The sequence below is a fragment of the Mizuhopecten yessoensis genome, unplaced genomic scaffold (assembly GCF_002113885.1).
Source record: "Mizuhopecten yessoensis strain PY_sf001 unplaced genomic scaffold, ASM211388v2 scaffold1501, whole genome shotgun sequence".
Classification (NCBI taxonomy): Eukaryota; Metazoa; Mollusca; class Bivalvia; order Pectinida; family Pectinidae; genus Mizuhopecten; species Mizuhopecten yessoensis.
In genome coordinates this window covers 63,059-81,347 of record NW_018404078.1, presented here as the reverse complement: position 1 = coordinate 81,347, position 18,289 = coordinate 63,059, and the positions used below count along the sequence as shown (strand labels likewise).

The 18,289-nt window shown below is 33.9% G+C and overlaps 1 protein-coding gene across 9 annotated transcripts in view; it reads right to left on the bottom strand.

The window, feature by feature from the left end:
• Positions 1-6,273: 6,273 nt before the first annotated feature.
• The window catches only part of LOC110463190 (hornerin-like), a 65,185-nt gene continuing 53,169 nt past the window's right edge, over positions 6,274-18,289 (bottom strand). For 4 of the 9 annotated variants that reach the window (XM_021517586.1, XM_021517603.1, XM_021517646.1 and 1 more), the window contains 13 exons: positions 17,901-17,984; positions 16,597-16,683; positions 15,904-16,206; positions 13,945-14,103; positions 13,504-13,596; positions 12,536-12,664; positions 11,974-12,093; positions 10,584-10,697; positions 9,538-9,618; positions 8,818-8,886; positions 7,452-7,535; positions 6,877-7,047; positions 6,274-6,589 (listed from right to left, as the gene is read on the bottom strand). In XM_021517586.1, the coding sequence (XP_021373261.1) occupies positions 6,522-6,589; positions 6,877-7,047; positions 7,452-7,535; positions 8,818-8,886; positions 9,538-9,618; positions 10,584-10,697; positions 11,974-12,093; positions 12,536-12,664; positions 13,504-13,596; positions 13,945-14,103; positions 15,904-16,206; positions 16,597-16,683; positions 17,901-17,984 (1,562 nt within the window). In that variant the 3' untranslated portion in view covers positions 6,274-6,521. The remainder of the gene's footprint in view (positions 6,590-6,876; positions 7,048-7,451; positions 7,536-8,817; positions 8,887-9,537; positions 9,619-10,583; positions 10,698-11,973; positions 12,094-12,535; positions 12,665-13,503; positions 13,597-13,944; positions 14,104-15,903; positions 16,207-16,596; positions 16,684-17,900; positions 17,985-18,289) is intronic. The other 5 variants (XM_021517595.1, XM_021517621.1, XM_021517612.1 and 2 more) reach the window with 5 other exon arrangements.

Below are 18,289 nucleotides of genomic sequence, written 5' to 3'. Positions count from 1 at the left end.
TGTTTGTTACGTTATTAAGCCTTAGGGAGGGAGTTTGACATTTATGCTTGCTTAATTGAATGTACTTAATTTAATGTAAATAATTATTGCAAAAAAACGGAAACATATACCAAGATATTTGTACTATCCAAATGGTCTCCTCATCGATATCGAAATTTGATGCTGCCCTACGTAGGATAAGGACCAATGATTATCTACTTTGTAGGCGTAATCCCCTGGACAGTAATCCATGTTATGCGCTACATAGAACAATGGACACGGTATTCTTCCTATCTAACTCCACCAGTCGACGTTTAACCAGGATAAGATATACACTATCTACCAAATAATATAATTTTCTCATTATGTCACAATTCTGAAAGGTCATGTGTATTCAATATTTAACTGGTTTTCTGTTGTTTAAAATTTAAAATAGCTTAGTCTCATTGGTTTCGATGTAACTTCCGTGGTACATTTATTGCATTATATTTTATACAACAATATACAACAGATATCGTTTAATCTGAAAAACTATATTTCAATAGCAATGGGAAACGGAGAAAATTAATTTCTACAATGGTTCCATTTTATACTGGGTAAAGTACAATTCATTGTAGACGTTCTTGCGCGTGAACATATTGAAGTCTTGATTACTGTAACATTTGTGATGGAGACTGTGTTTATCATAAAATGTATTATGTATCAATGTCAACCTACACATTCACATGTAAGAGATATAGTAAATGGAAATGTCATCTTCGTTTAAACTTTTACATCGGGTAATTCTTTCCATTGTTCATTTGGATATTGATTCATAATGAAATTACTTTGGTCAAAATTATGCAAGAAAACATGTTATCGTGAGTGAAACGGCTTTGAAAAACTAAATGGAAATGTATGTAAAAAATAAACAAGAACTATCAGATTTGTAAAACACGCATGTTTCTATTATTTCAATCTAATCAACGATCCTGGAATTGTGAAGTTTCAATAGTGTAGATTTAAACTTAATGTATATCTAAAGTCAAACAGTAGTAAAGGGCATTGAAGACGACCTCGTAGTATGAAATATCAATATATTTAAAACTTGAATATTCCCTTATCATTTGTTATTGATTTCTCCATGTTTATATTATGTCAACTTTCTTAGCTTAGTTTCCATCCTTTTCCTTTTTCTAGCATGTCGTGAAATTTCGAAAATATCAATTGTCTCAAATTCCTAGTATTGATATCAATGGCGAGCAAAATAGTAAAATTATAAAAAAAAAAGTGGATATCAAAGATAAATTCTTTCTAAATAATTTAAATACATAACGAATCTGAAAGGACGATAATTTTCAATTAAAATCTTGACATAGTTTTTGCTCCATCACAGAGTCTGTTTGTGACTTTGTCTAAACCACCTGTCATATACGTTAGGAAAGTCTGCTTGCAGAGGTTATACACTACTTTAAAACCCGTTATCATACTGTAGCTATAAAACAAAGATTTTAAGCTAATACTAGGATGTTACACTATATGTAGGTTTAGCATGTCATTGCCGTTAAGACAAACGTTGTTTACCCCCTCTTCCTTTTCTATAAATGCAGCATACGAATCTTTGTAACCAGGACTTGAAACGAACTTGGCCAGTTTTCATGAAACCGTTCTTTTGCATAAACTCAGATTCCGTGCTCAAGCCCAATTTATATTCTTGTTGAATTGATATTATAAATAAAACTAAAAGCTTCATCAATGACTAGAAAGAGTTTTTGGTGACTTACAAACCCTTTTGAAGACTTTGACCCTATCAGATTATTTTAGCGAGTAACAAGAGAGTTGTCTTAACACAAGATTCCATCTTTTAAGCAGTAAAAAAGGTTTAATGAATACAGGCCCTGGTTTCGATTCCGGCTGTTGAGGATTCGATGTTGTATCTTATTTGTTCCGACGTATCCTCGATTTCCGTTGTGTATGCATGCATATTTTGATGTTCGAATACGTCTGCGGACATTGACACTCTGCTATTAACAGTTCTTGTTTGTATCTGTAGGAAGAATTGCTTTACTTTTTATGTTCTTAAAATAGCGTATTTAAACAGTAAACTCAGCATCAGGCTGTGCTGTACACATTTAATTAGTCCATTTTTGATATGACCTTATTTTCCCTTAACAGCCGTTATCAGGAAATCAAATAAAGACAGGATAATATAAACTTATCGGAATATTTTCAAGTTATGTGAATGAAGCTACAAATGTCACGGATTGAATGTGTTTGTTTCATTAATAGGATAGGAAAATGGAATAGCTTTATCTATATGTGCAAGATGACAATTGCACGTGTTATTTTTTATATTAGTTGGTATAATGATTCGTTGCTTTTTAAACTTTTTTGTGTTATGTGTTAAGCATTACGAAAAGATCAACCAGAAATGAAGTGAATGCATATAGTATGTACACAAAGCCATTGTTTTGTCATTGTAATATTATATCAATTACTTAATATATAATACAACCATTGACCACAAAATAGTATTAGTTAAATGCTGTGAGTAATCAGAATGTTAATTCCTGTCGAAATTAATGTTCTATCTACCAAGAAACTATCTACATGAATATCCCTGTCTGTTTGAACCGTTTTTGTATTGTTCTTAGTGTGAGCTTTAAAGAAAGGGTTGACTGAATATATATTGACAGCAATAGTCGACATAAATGATTAGTGCAGTTTTATTAATTTTTGTCATGATGTATCTATTACCAAATAGTTTACATGCAATCACATGTACGTATCTTACATTCATCGTTAAATAGCATCACACTTAGAATATCAATGTTTTATACAACATGATTCTCTCTTCTACGTTGACAACTTATAAACAGGAACGGAATGGATGTTGGTTGGATGGATAACTACTTATGCTTGTGTCGATATCAGGTAATCATTTATATGTACTTCTCCTTTAATGAAATTTTCTAACTACCAATCCATATGTGTAAAATACGTTTTCAATTATGTCTTCGAATGAAAAACAATAAAGTTCATCTACGATAACAATAGTCTATGGAAGAAACTTACTAGTGTACCGATCTAAAATCATTGTTATATGTCGTGGGAGTGTACAAATGTAGTTGAGGATGAGATCGCATATAATATTGTGATCAGAAGTATCCTTGCCAAAATATGTCTTAATCTGGTGTCACTGTAGCAGATATATCCGAAATTTCCTGTTGTAGTCTCCTCTCGTAATAGGATATGCCCATGTGGGTGCCTGCGTTTTTCACAGATTTGACGCGACATTTAATAGGTTCCAACTGTTGTGCAAAAAGACGCTTCTGTTCATAGAACACAAGTGTTCACCTTCCATCGTAAAGTTGATGATCAAGATAATTTGCATGTTTTGTGAATCCACAACGCCACCACAAGATATTCAAATGAGTATTCCCTTCCTTTTCTAGTGATTATTTTAAGAAATAAGGTTGTGAACTTTTCTCTACAAATATCAGTCTTTGATGTTGGTACTAGCCTTGAAGTTTAACTTTACCTTGGACGGTTTACATAACATACTTGTTTCAGCTTAAATCATTTGGCTTTGATTCGCTGCGTTATTAAGGGTTTGACGGACATGTTTCGCTGTAACCTGTACGTGGCTGTTTGATCTATATATTTTGTCGTATTTCCAGTGATTGTTTCACGCAACGAACTGGTTGAATCTGCTGTCGGGCTTATCATTTTCCGTGGTTTTAAAGCCTTGCAGCTGGAAGCTATTCTGGTACGGTTTATTTGAAAACCTACTACCTGTTGTAGCCTAAAGTAGTTAATTTGTTATTTCATTAACAAGTCCAACGGCATCTTTCCCCGTTTGCTGTTGTTTACGCATGTTTCAAAATACTTTACTCATGGTTGTTTCATTCTTTTGTACGATGGTAGTCTAGTGGTAGGACGCTGCGTTCGACTCCCGTCACGGCACTGTGTTGCATCTTTGAGCAAGATACTTTACTCCGCTTGTTTCAGTCTACTCAGCTGTAAATGAGTACGTGGCTGCGCAGTGCTAGAATTGTAGAATGCTAGCTGTGAGCGCCGAAATGGCAGCTCCGGCTGTATGCTCCCCAGGGAGTTGAGAAAGACACTGGCTGGCTGCCACGGCACTTTAACCACGGATAAAAATTTGTGAACCGCTTTGAGACGACCTACAATCTAGGTTGTGATAAAGCGGTATATAAGAACCTCGAATTATTATTAGTAGTAGTACTATAGTATTATTGATGAGTACACTGTAGCCGGGTTATGCAGTTAAATGCTATCTGTGTTTGGTTGTCTGCTTCCATAAAATAATTCGTTAAATGGGGGCTTCCGTTCTTCATATTCTGCTGATCATTTTACCTGTTTGTATTGAATCGAGGTGCAATATTGCCATCATGTATTTTGGTGTTGTTTAGGGTACACGTTGTTAAATCAGTTGAATAACGACAACATCATCACACAAAATGAGCCCGCGAGTGACTTGGGTACTAGATAAATTTTCTGAATAATTCAACGTGCGTTTCACAGCATGTTAAAATATCTCTTTGACCACGCATGGATTTTTTTTAACTTTACGCACCAATTTCACTCCAATTCGTAAGATTAGATGGCATTTCGAATGTTCAAAGTATGCTTCACGGTTGAGATGTACTAACAAATTTGAGATCTTATCCGGAAATCTGCTTTAAAAAAGATAGATATGCCTGCATTTTTGTGTGAATGAAATTATTCAATAAGGTAGAATTGAAGAGTGTTGGTCAAATGTACGTGTATTTGTATTGTGTAAATGTTTATATCATTAGCAATTATAATAATAATAATAATAATTCGAGGTTCTTATATATCCCTTTTCGTAACCTAGTTCGTAGGTCGTCTCAAAGCGGTCCACAAATTATTTTCCGTGGTTATAGGGCCTTTGCAACCAGCCAATACCTTTCTCAACTCCCTGGGGAGCATACAGCCGGAGCTGCCTTTTCGGCGCTAACAGCTAGCATTCAACAATTCTAGCACTACCCAACCACGTACTCATTTACAGCGGAGTAGACTGGAACAAGCGAAGTAAACTATCTTGCTCAAAGATACAACACAGTGCCGTGCCGTGCCTCGAACACGCAACCCTTCGGTCTCGAGCCCGGCTACCGTGCCTTCATATTATGTTTTCGGACTGCAAAATGTTATACTATCGTTCAAACGTACGTAGCTATCTGCGCAACTGAACAATATTGGCCAGAATTAGTTACATTTATTTCCGAAATGAACATACAGGGATGTAACTGTATATATCGTAAACCAAAGTGCACTGGACAGGGATCCCTAATACTTGTATACGTTTTAAAAATAGTTTTTGTATCAAGTGTTGGTATGACGTGTACTATATTTCCCTCAATGTGTGAATATGTTAAGATGCACAACCATCTTTAAAGTTGATTATGAATTGGATATTTTGGCACAACTTTCACGAAAAACGTTTGTTAGCTTATTTTTCTTAAGTTCTAAATATTTGGCGCTTTAAAAGGGCTTTAAAGGCAGGTTCCTAAAAGTTATAATCAAATATGAAAAGTGTTTGCAGTAATGCAAATTATTTGATTTGATTTTAATCTGGTAGTACCGACTGAAACTGATACCTCGTCACACTTCTAAAATCGGTGTTCGTTAATACAAGTAAAATTATATATAATATTCGAAAAAAATGCATTTTTGATAACAACGAATATATTTTGTAAATAATATAATTAAGTTATAATATATATATATATGACTAGTTAGTATCAACAAGGAATACGTTTTCTATTTAAGACAAAATTCACTACGTATACCTGATACTAATATACTACTGTTTCTGGGTTAGTTCAAGGTATGATGTCAGGATATATGTATATATATAAGAAGCAATAATGCAAGCCTATACATTATGGTGTTAACTGGATTATTTTGCAGTGTTTATTATATATGATCTCAGTCAGTATTACTTTCTATTGCAAGCATCAGTTTGCATAATTATTAATTGATTAAATTAGTTAAAATTATAATTTTAGCTCGCAGAATTAGTTATCCGAATGTTGATTAGTTGACAATTGTACATTATTCTCTATATCCCTTGTGATATGATCACTTTGTATAGGTATGTTAATATTTTAAACATCCATACAACATTTATTTTCATTATTTTAATTATGCTTTACATAAAGTGTACGCATAGCAATTACATGAAATATACACCATTAATTAAAATATATATACTAGATTGGCGAAGGGTTAAACATTACTATGATAATAAATTGACAAACACTGTGATGGGCCGCACCCTTTAATTATCAAATCATGAAGCAAATCACATCCACGGAATACAGATTGTCTTTTACGGAGGAAAATATGTGTTTGGACGTAGACCTAAATTTCCAACATTATCTACATTACTCGCTGGTATATACAACATTATAATATTAATCCTTAGAGAGAGAGTGATTAAATGATAAATGAAAAAGATGGTAATTGGTGTTAATACAAGCATATATCTTTAATTATATAAGCTGAACTAAGCACTATACAACTGGCGTAGGACTACCTTGCGTCGCTTGTCCATTTGTTGAAGATACGGCCCTATTATAATCTGAAAACAAACCAGACGAAACAGTTTACTTATGCCAAACCACGTCTGTAACAAATATATGGGACAAAGAAGTAATTCCACATCGTTCATTATTCTCTTAATCAAGAATTTACTTAAGCCTTAATTCGATACTTTTTTTTTTGCAAAAGTATTATTGCAAATCCTTTAATACTGACTTCTTGTAATCATTTCCTTTTAAAAATCATAATAATAACTTCAATAATTATTATGTATGTTTAAAACCGTAATAAATTGATGCTGTTTGGCATTACTAAACTAATATTTACCGGGATTTGTTCGAAATCCTACTGTGTTTAGGTTCCCTCCAGCCATATTTAGATTTGCTCCGGCTCCTGCCATATTATGAGTGACCCCATGTCCAGCCATTTCGTGACCGGTACCCGAGCTGTGCGCGCTTGCAAACATTGATGCAACGTTTCTGTGACTGTTTGTATTAGCTGAAATATATAAATTGATATAACTAACGAGTAGATAGTTTCGTAATGCATACATATGCAAGACCACACACTTGTGGTTTTCTAACGAATCAGAAAGCACGAGTTTATTGCGCGGACGAAGTAGTTCCGGCTAGTAAGTAAATACAACACTCCGTATTGCACATGTGCGATACAGAACGTTGTATTTCATGGTCTGAAAATTGCATGTACTACTATAACAAGATTCTATTACCAGCAACATAATGCTGTAAGAAGCTATGTGTGAATTAATTGTTACAATGTGTTTATGGTAGTATAATCCTTTGTGGTAACTGTTGGAATGGTAAAGGGGAAACTGGGTGTTCTGTCATAATTTTTGAAGCATTTGGCTTGAATTATTGTATCAGACAGAAAGATAAATTTACCTCCTCCAGTTCCGGTTCCTTGTTTATATTGGGGAGAGGTGGCTATCAAATCTGCCAATACGGAAGCCATATTATTTGAATGATCTGAAACAAAACATTGTTAATATTGTTGTTATTTAATCATTGTAGGATATTATATTCTTTTGAACATATTCAGTAATTGCGAACATTTATGGAAGCTTAAGCATATTTTCTGGATTAAAATTAAAACATACAGATGCATGTTCGAGTATGTGATCGCACAATTCATTGCAATTATTGTGAGCATATTGAACGCATAGTGTGTGCACAATAAGCCTATTTAAAAATAGATCGTCGCATTGTGCGATAAAATGTGCACGTATGTGCGACATGGTAAGATCGATTGATTCATATTACAAATTGAAACATAATCGTTTGGAAAGGTTAAAACGTATACAAATTCAATATCCGTTCAGTATATCTAAACTCTATCCAAATATGTAATACATGTTACATTACACATCGTAAACACACGTGTCGATTAAGGTCGTTTGTACACACGTGTCAATAGAGGTCGTTTGCACACACGTGTCGATATGAGTTGTTTATACACACGTGTCGATTAAAGCTTGTTGTACACACGTGTCGATAAGGGTTGTTTATACACACGTGTCAATTACGGCCGTTTGTATACACGAGTCGATAAGGGTCAGTGTACACACGTGTCGATAAAAGTCGTTTGTACACACGTGTTGATAAAGCACGTTTGTACACAAGTGTCGATTAGGGTCGTTTAAAAGCAATGTTAGAACGTGATAGCCATGCTCATAACTATTTATTTAAATAGAGATGCAGGTTAATCTAGGTGAAATATGGCAACATATTTAAAATCAGGAATTAATGTTAATTTGAAAACGAAATTGTATTTTTCAAGATGCCTTTCCTAAATATCCATCAACCACGATATTAATCAAACAACTGTACGACAGCTATCACGCATATTTTGTGTACTTTGTGCACATCGTGAGAGCAATGCGAATCGTGAAACGTTTTGCAATCCCACAAATGTAATATAGGAAAAGTTAAAATAAATTCAGAAACAAATAGATCTATAAATCATCAACGCTTTCGCTATCAATCTCTAAACGCTTTACACATAGCTACAGCTAGGTACTTGTTAGGACATCATGATTAACAACATAGTATCTAGTCAGTGTTATACATTTGAGTACAATAGAAAAATACACCAAAGCAGAAGACGAATTCCAAACAAAGATAACAACGGCAGATACAGTCCAGAAATCCTAAAGAAAAGTAAAGGCATGTACCCCCACAAATCACCGGTTGTGAAACAGGGGAAAGAGTTTACTGTCCCAAATGTAGCACCTGTATAGATTTAACTTACTTGGACCTGCCGGGGAATTAGCTGTTGTTATTATGTCGGTTAGAGCGGCAGCTGTTCTCGACGTCTGATCTAAAAGTTTAAATATAGTGCGATAGTATATACATCAAAAATCAGGTATAACGGATGAAATTCTTTATGATCATAAAAGACCTCATAGATGAAGAATGTGTTTATTTTGAAACGCCAGCAAATATATATTTTGCATGCAGCTATGAATAAGTACAATTTTGAAGTAATGAAATATCTATCAAATACGTGTGTAAATTTATCCTTATGATATTATTTTATATGTGTTGCATTGTAGTTACTACAACCATGAAATCGTTCTACAACTAATTGGTACTAAAATATGATTGTATCGGTTTACGAAGAGATTCCAAACACGATATGGACAAATAAACATTTACGTATTTAAACACAAATCAGGCCAATATTAGCAGGCTTCATATTTAGATACGCCTTTAGGATTTCTAACGAGTGTAAAAAAAAGGTAAATATAACTTTCATTTTCTATTTAGAATGTTATAAGAAATGCAGGCCATTGCAACAACCTTTTTTCTCTCTCTACACTATAGTTTTACTTTGTGTATAACTCAAATTCTTTGTCTAAACTATGTTTGTATCTCTGTTCCCATCGACGCGGGAGCATATGTGTGTTTTACAAATATTTGGTAGTGAATAATTAGGTCGAGTTAGGAACATTCTAACGACGACAAGTACCTAATGTGTTCTGTGCCGCTCCGCCATTAGCACCACTGCCAGTGTTTGTGGTGTAGATGGGTTCAGCTGCAGACAATCCCCCTGTCAACAAATTGAAAACGAATATTACACAAAGATAACCTTGATGTGCAGATTTCACAAAATGGAAGATTTTGGCCCAAAAACGTATATACCAAATTATTACAGGTCTTTGATTAAACAATTTTTTGTTCACTTGTATTTGATAATCTTTATAAAGAATGGTATTCTATAGCGACATGTTAAGATAGAATGTTGTATATCATAGGTGAAATTACTTACAAAAGATTACAGGGTTTATGTACTTGGTGACAAAGGGGTGTCATCATTTGTTTACTTGAGGGAAACAGGAGCTTTTGTGTCCTCGCGATTAGTCATATTCATCAAAGACTAAGTTCAAGACGAACATATTTAATAGAACGGAGTAGTAATATTTTTCTCATATATATTATAAGCGTCTTTATTTCATGAACAAAATATTGATTATATATCTAAGATGATGCAACAGGAAGGAACTTTGACTTTGATGGTATATAAGGTATATTAAACATACATGGATAATATCCAATTAAAGCTTAATACATTATGATGAATATTGAACTTCACCCGCAATTAAATCATGTATTATATCCGGCTGGTACAATTTGGTATGTTACTATCAAAGTAGAGTACATCAGTTCAATCAATCCAAAAATACAAATATATCGTTCCGAGGTACCTAACATGTTGGCACTTGGGAAAGTCGGTTCAGTGCCAATTCTATTATGGGCAGCAATAGCGTCTGCTATGGCAGCCGCATTTAAACCTGTAACTGCCAACCATCATATTTCTTAATTGTTCCAGAATATTACTAATGGAAAACGTAAAAATTATATTTTTGAATAACAGATTAATCATTTCAGAACACAGCATTACATGCATTTTTGAAAGCAAATGTTACTGAGTATGTGTAATGAATATTTATTTTTCATTCATTTTAATATTTATAATCTGGATGATTTTCATTGTTGTCTATGTGGGTGTCGTACCGGTGTTACCTTTCGTTGTCATCTTTATGGATGTAGTGGTGTGGGTGTCTGACGGAAGCGCGTTGTTAGATGTAATCATGTCTGTTATGGCAGAGGCTAGCCTATCATTTCTGGCTGTATAACATATAGACACATTTAAGTTGTGAAGAAAGCTTATACTAATTCGTTGTAATGATGGCATATTGACAACTATACAATCATAGTATCCTCCTGTGATAATGTCTCAGCTGATGCATCTTTCACGTGCGATTAAATTGTAAAACGTCAATTTAAAAAAAAAAGATTTACAGCAATTAGAATTTAACTTCATGAAGGTGTCATGTAAAATTCACTTTCAATCCAACAGGATAACACTCTATCAGTTACTTTAAAATTTTCCCATAATACCATGTTCTATCTTTTATTCGTAACAGTTCTTTATGTACTTTCACACTATCACTCTAAAGGTATACATGTATTATCAGCTTAGTTAGGTATTAACGATGGGAAAGACTATGCATAAGTACATTAACTGTTTCCCATTCATCAAAATAAAATGTCCTTTGTAATTGAACATGTTAATTGACGTGAATAAAATATGGTTTAAACTACATGACACTGTAAAAGCCCTGTCGTCAAACCTAACCTTCATCACCAGCGTGATTTTGTGTTTTATAAAATGACAAAAGATACTAACTATTTTGAGAAGAAACTGAATTTGACTGTACTTTTGTCATGATGTTATTGTTTGTAGAACATGAAACAAATAAGACAACATTGTATATTTAATACAATACAATTTAATAATAGTATCGAAATATAGCGATCGATCGTTGAAAGTTATCAATATCATGTGGGTTTTTTAATGGATAGGGTAGGGTGGAACAGCAAGTACATCTTGTTACAATATAAAAACTCGTTACGTTTTGTTTTGTTTTGCTATTGTTTGGCATGTTTGTACTCTGACCCTGTGCAGATGTCATTTCACGTTCTAAAAATTAATTTTGTCACACACTTATAAATGCACACAATCCAGTTATCCAGTTTTGTATGTAGTGTCCAATTCTTTTATAAATTAACTCTTATTCTCAGTGTTCGATTATTATTGTTGGCACATTGTCTGAATACATGCACCTGTATGCCAGCCGCATCATTGAAAACCTGAATGACACAAGCAGTCATGGAATTTTTATTTTTTGATATTTTAAATTGATCACGCATATTCTTCAGCTCGCACCTGGCCGAAACGAGGAGCTTTGTACAAACACAGGTGATACAGCCAATTAGCATATAGGTGTTTGTTGATGATGTTTTGTTTTGACAGGCAAGCTATTGCCTAATGTGGATATGAATTTATTGTTCGATGCGATCGGAATTGTTTATGTGTTAGCTACCTACGTATAAAACATACCTTGGTTTCCGACAGATCCCGACATACCCTGATTTGCACTGCTGCCACCTATGGAGTTTCGTGTGTCCATTTCGTTTGCTATGATAAGATCTATCAATTCCGACGCTCGTTGAGTTTTTCCTGTGTGGAAAAATAAAAAATCACCATACTGACTAGCTTAAAGATATGTACAAACGTTGCATACTTCTTTATCAATAGTTGGTTTCACACAAACTGTACAGCTTATCGTCTTCAAGTCCTATTTAGTTTCACAAATTAATGATTAAGAATCGTCTAACAGTTATCTCTAAACCATGAACCTTGAAATATGTTATTAAATAAGTATTTTTCTTAAAAACAAACCAGAATATCTTTTTGTCTGAAAAGTAGACCCATGATATATAATTTCGATTTGATTACTTAATAAATCGTAGTTCTTCTGCATTCTGCATAATGTAGAAAATCAGATGTAATAACAGACATGCCAACCATCACAATTCGTAATTCTGAGGTAAATATCCCCATATAAGTTATGCATTATATATTATCAGCATTGTTATTTCAACTTTTCTTAGAATCTCACCCTGGTTAGCTATCGCTCCTGTAGCAGCAGCGGTACCAGATGGTCTGTATGGTCTAGGATTTGGTTCTTGGTTTGACGTAGGTCCCCCAGCACTGCTGATCATATTTGTTTGGGAGGATGACCTTTGTTCTAAAAATCATTTTGAACATATTCAACTTGATTTCGTGATAACTGACAATAATACAAATATCTCCCCTATATTATAAAACAAGACTTCCTGGCAATGTCTGTTTTACATGGCGTATAGAAATGAAAAATTGCGTAGCTGATTTTACAAGGAATACTAAGGTATCACGAGCCAAATGTTTGGCGACCTAAAAGAAGAGTCCTTTTTATATAGTTCAATTATCTAGGTCACGTTTCATAGTATAGGCGTATGGACACTGATATAGACGAGAAAACGCATCTTTACAACAATTTGCTTGTTAAAATAATTGTACATACATACCTATGGTGGTATATTATGGTGGAATACATAACCCGGATTGGAAAATAAAAGATATCAATTAACTCAGGCCGATATTTTTTCTAATATTTTCTGACCTAATTATATATACATTCCAAAATAACATACGCAGATGTGTTAATTATTCGCTGATTTGTGGATGGTGTATATTGATATCGGTGGTTATTTGAATATAACCTGCCATGGCTTATCATTGTGGCTCCAGCATTATGAACGTTTTGCGACGTAGTAATGAGATTTACAAGAGTAGAGAAAATTTATTATTTATACAAAAACTATAAATGAATGATCGTTATCATTAATCCTTCGATATCAATATATGTTGTAGTTTACATTTAAAACAATAAACCTATCAGTGCAGTTAATCATGGCATGAAGCTGAAAGTATAAACAACCCAGAAGATAAGAGTATTATGAAAACTGAACTATTCCGTGGAATCTCGCTGGACATATGAGTTATAATCAACTTTTTTTTTGTTACTAGTGTCCAGTGACGTCCTACCTTGACCACCCATTGTTCCTGCAGGACCTTGGTTATTTTGCGAAGTAATAAAACGTTCCAATTGAGAAGTAGATGTAGAAGAAGCCATATTTGCTGGAATTATAAAATGCATATATGGCTGTAAAAATTACACTCTCATTTTAATTTGAGATTATCAGGCTGTTAAAGTGAATGGAAACGTTTCCCTGGCATACACTATAAAACCATGTAAGTAATTCCCAAATATTTGTTATGAATTCAATTCAGTGAATTTATGGGAGATATGTACCAATTCATAATTCAAACTGTTTAATTGTGTAAAATGCGTAATAATCATTTGTTGACGCCATCGCTTTGTTTTAAAAATGTCTACGATAACGAAATTCAAAGAAATGTTTCATTTTTATTTGCTAATTTTCTCGATAAAACAACCTCTACTGTATTTATCTTTTAGAGCTATACCTTGGTTTGAGGACGCGGCTGGGATATTGCTGGTAGGGCCTATACCAGAGAGGTCCAATGAGCCAATTCCACCGCCGCTCCCCTGAGAGGAGCGCGATGTTTCGATGCCGGTTTGTGTGATAATGGTTTCGTGGGTATTCACATTGGATGTTTGTTTCGCTGTCAAATATGCCAAATATAATCATTATCGTTTAGGTGTTTAAATAACATATTTAACATATCATGTTTGTCGAACAATATTTTTTTTAGTTTATTAACATATTAAATAGGCCCATGTACTGGATTTATTTGGAATTGAACGTAATTCATATGCAGATCCTTACAAAAAGGACTATTTCCCTATTACAAATGATCTTACTCGGGGCAAATAATGTGTAACTTATTTTAGTTAACATGGCTTGCTTCTGATGTCACATAACCTAGACTTTGGTTCCAACCTGCACGAATGCACGATTGTTTTTGTCTTATCTCTAAATTCAAATTTAAGGTTTCATAGATAATTATTAGAAACAGAGCTATATATAAATCAGCTGCATTTGTACATCTCCTTGTTTCGTTGGTCCTATGTCTATCATTAATTTCATATTGTGGTATTTTTCACGGGAGTAGTTTGAGAACGATCAATAGAAACAGGATGGGACCATATATTTAAAAAGTATATTGTCGAAGCAGAAAGAAAAAAACCGTATTATGTCATTGTTCCAACCGCTTCCTCTTGTATTTTATCTTAATGTTTGATGAGAATATCATAGATTATATGATAAACAGTGAGTCATGTAAAACCAATCATAGATGCATGTACATAGAAATTGTACCAATAAAGACCATTCATTCTAATTGTACTAGTTAATTATCAAATATATCCTGCTTATTTTATCAATGACAATCTCGAGTTGGATATATGTTTTTCCCATTAGATGAACAAAGATTGAGGGGCATACTGCCACGGGCTACTACGAGTTATGAAATCATGTTTGGCTTCCAGAAAATTGGAGTAACAAAATGTTTATTTTGGCGAAAAATAATTAAAACGATCATTTGTCTGTGTCAATTTAATTTTTTATATGTATGAATGTGATATTTAATTACATATTGTTTTAAATCAGCAGTTGTAGAGCTATGAAAACAAACCGAAAACACATATCCCCAAAAGTCTGGACAGACTTCCTACTCAGACCGATTAGGTTTGTTGGAAGGCATGATTTGTATAAAATGAGGACTAAAAGACGAGCGGCGGAGAGCATAGAGGGTTTTTCATGGATTGAACAAATAAATGTGTTGTCAGAACGGGTAAAGTAGTATATATTACAACTTCAATACTGTTAATCTTGTTGGAATAAAATTAATTAATTGGACTAAGCTACAATTATGTAATGAATATCTGATAATAGAGACGAATCTGGAAATTGTACCTTTTTCAGTAAGCAGAGATTTCTAGCTGTTTCTATCGCATAAAGACACAAAAAGATATTTTTCTAAAACAAACTGCTAAGCGATCTTAAGTCTTTTTTTTAAGATGCAACACTGAGCGCTTTAAACACTATTTGAAATTAATAAAATGAATCCCCATTTAACTGCACACTTTTGAAAATACTGGCCTCTTTTTAAAAAGTTAAAAATGGAATTTAGACAATAAACTGGCAAGAGAAGAACATATAAATTTAAATCCATTGTTTCAATAATTTCATTTGAGTCAATATTTCAATTTTATCAAAGATAATGACAATACCGTCATGATTGCTATGAAATCTTATCTACATAAGCCGACAATCAGCATCACTAACCCAATATGAAAGAGCGACTTTCCGAAAGCATCGATAATAATATCCATAATCACAAATTCACATACGTATAATCTAGGAAGAACTTATTTTTTTAAAATGGCTCCATGTAAATAAAAAATATCTTTAACATATGTTAGCTTAACAACACGCTAATGGAATTAAAAAGTTGATGTACCTTGTTGTGTTGGTTCGCTAGCACCAATACTGGACAGATCTAGACTACCTATTGTGTTGGTAGAGGCTTTGTTGGTACCGCTAGTATGGCTTGTCATTGACCCACTGTTAGTAATTTTCGGTGAACCACCTGTGGCACCTGCCGCTGACCCGCTATTAGTGCCTGTCGTTGACGTCACAGTTGTGATGGTTTTAGAACCACTATTAGTGTTTGCTGTTTGGCCGCCAGTTGTAGGTGTAGTTGGTACACTACTACCACCAATGAGCGAGGACATGGCTGCGATTCTGAATGCTTCCGCAGCACCTTATTTGTACAACAATAATTAACAGGTTTTGTTTTCATTAAACACGACAGAACACATTTCAAATAATTACGACAAACAATGCACCCAACTCTCATTCAACATTATATACCCGATACTCATACAAAATTACACAGCGAAACTCATTGCGAGTAATTATGGTATTCACCTTCTAAACATAATGTATTTGACATTTATATTGATAAACGTGGGTGTTTGAATTTACATACTTGTAAAAATACATTCGTGTTAATGCGTTGCTTATTTGCGTAGCTTATATGTTATAATCGTAAAAAAAACAGAACGCTCGAACGGTTAATGAATTTTGCTTGACAAATAATAGCACAATTACGGTATATATGTTTGTCTAGAGAAGGATCATGAATATTTACTCATTTTCCCTGCATATTGTGGGTCTGCTGATGGACCAGTCTGTCCCTGTGTGACGGGGAAGAATGAGTCAAGGAATCCTGACGGTTCTGTAAATTAATACCCAAAAAATGATATGTTATTTTGCATAAAGAATGCATAGCGGCAGTATTTTCCAAGGCAATATGGGCGGATTGGTCGAGTGGTTAACACTCCGGCCATCCAAGCAGGCGGCCGTGGTTCGATCCCCGAAGTCGCCGTACGCATGGAATGTTAGAGAAAGTGTTTTTCTCCTGCCGACACAACTCCAACAACCCAAGTGGAGTATAAAATGGTCTGGGGTGGGTGTTGCGGTATCTGTGCTGTACCATTCAAGTGAGGTTGCACTATAAATGATACCGTTGGAAGCACGGTCCCTTTACAAACAGAACACAATATATCTCCAGCACACACACAGGCATACACACATAGGGAGATATTAGCCAGGTGGCATATGGCTAGTAGTTAGCGCATGATAAGGCAGCTCCTGCGAATTCTTCAATATTGTATTGATTAATATATATGCTAATTGTATTGACTGTATTAAAATTGTATATCTATGTACTGTAAAGCGCTTAAGAGTGGCTTATGTTAGCTAGATAGGGAGCTATATCAAATGTTGTATATTTATTTATTTATATTTTATTTTTATTTATAATATTATTCAAAATTAGAGCAAATAGTATTTTAATTCAATATTCTTTTTTTAAAACAATGATTCTTTTAGACATAACATGTTACCGTTGATATTATCCTTGCTTTATGTAAAATTGTTTTTTTAGAAACTTAAATTTTATAAGCGTAGTTTTCTGATATACTTTTCTTGCTAATTGATATTGTAAATTAGTCAGTCTGTTGATATTTATAATTTCCGAAACATGATATTTCAACGATTAACATGGCGTTCTTAAAAGTAGGTGAAATATATTATTTTCACTATCCTGTCGATTGAGAGAATGAGAAAGATTTTCAGAAGCTTTTTTTAAATTTCAATAAGGACATTCATCAAGGCAAAAAGATAATATGTTTCACAACGTTCGATGCTGGGGTAACATTTCTAATAAAATGACTGCGCCAAGATGTGACAAATCTATTCTGTTGATATTTACAACGTATTGTGGAACGATAAACGTTTTGATTATATATACTTTTCGGTGAGAGGAATTCTAACTAATGCGAACGCTGCTGAAAAACATTTCTTGATGTACACATATGTCCGCGCCTGTATATGTCCGTGGATGTTTAAAACTCGATATAAATGGGCAGTTTTAAATTTAAATATAACTACTTGATATTCCCGTCGCTGCACCGGAGTTGTCTGCTCCCGCGATGTTCGTTGTTTCGGATGCTGACGCTGTTCCGGTGGTACTTCCTGTAACACGTAAAAATGACGAATAAAAACGGAAGTGGGGGACATATGAAGTAAAGTTAATCTGACTGAAATATAGCAACATACTTAAATCATGAAGATACGATTTAAAATACGAAATCGTATTTATTCACAGATCATTCCATAATATCTATTAGCTGGGATACCTATCAAATAACTGTAATATAGCTACATGTATCGCACAGCACTCTATAATCACACTGTGTCATCGAGAGCACACAACACAACGTGTAACGCTATGCAATCCCTCAACTGTATGCATCGGATTCGTATACTTCAATTAGATA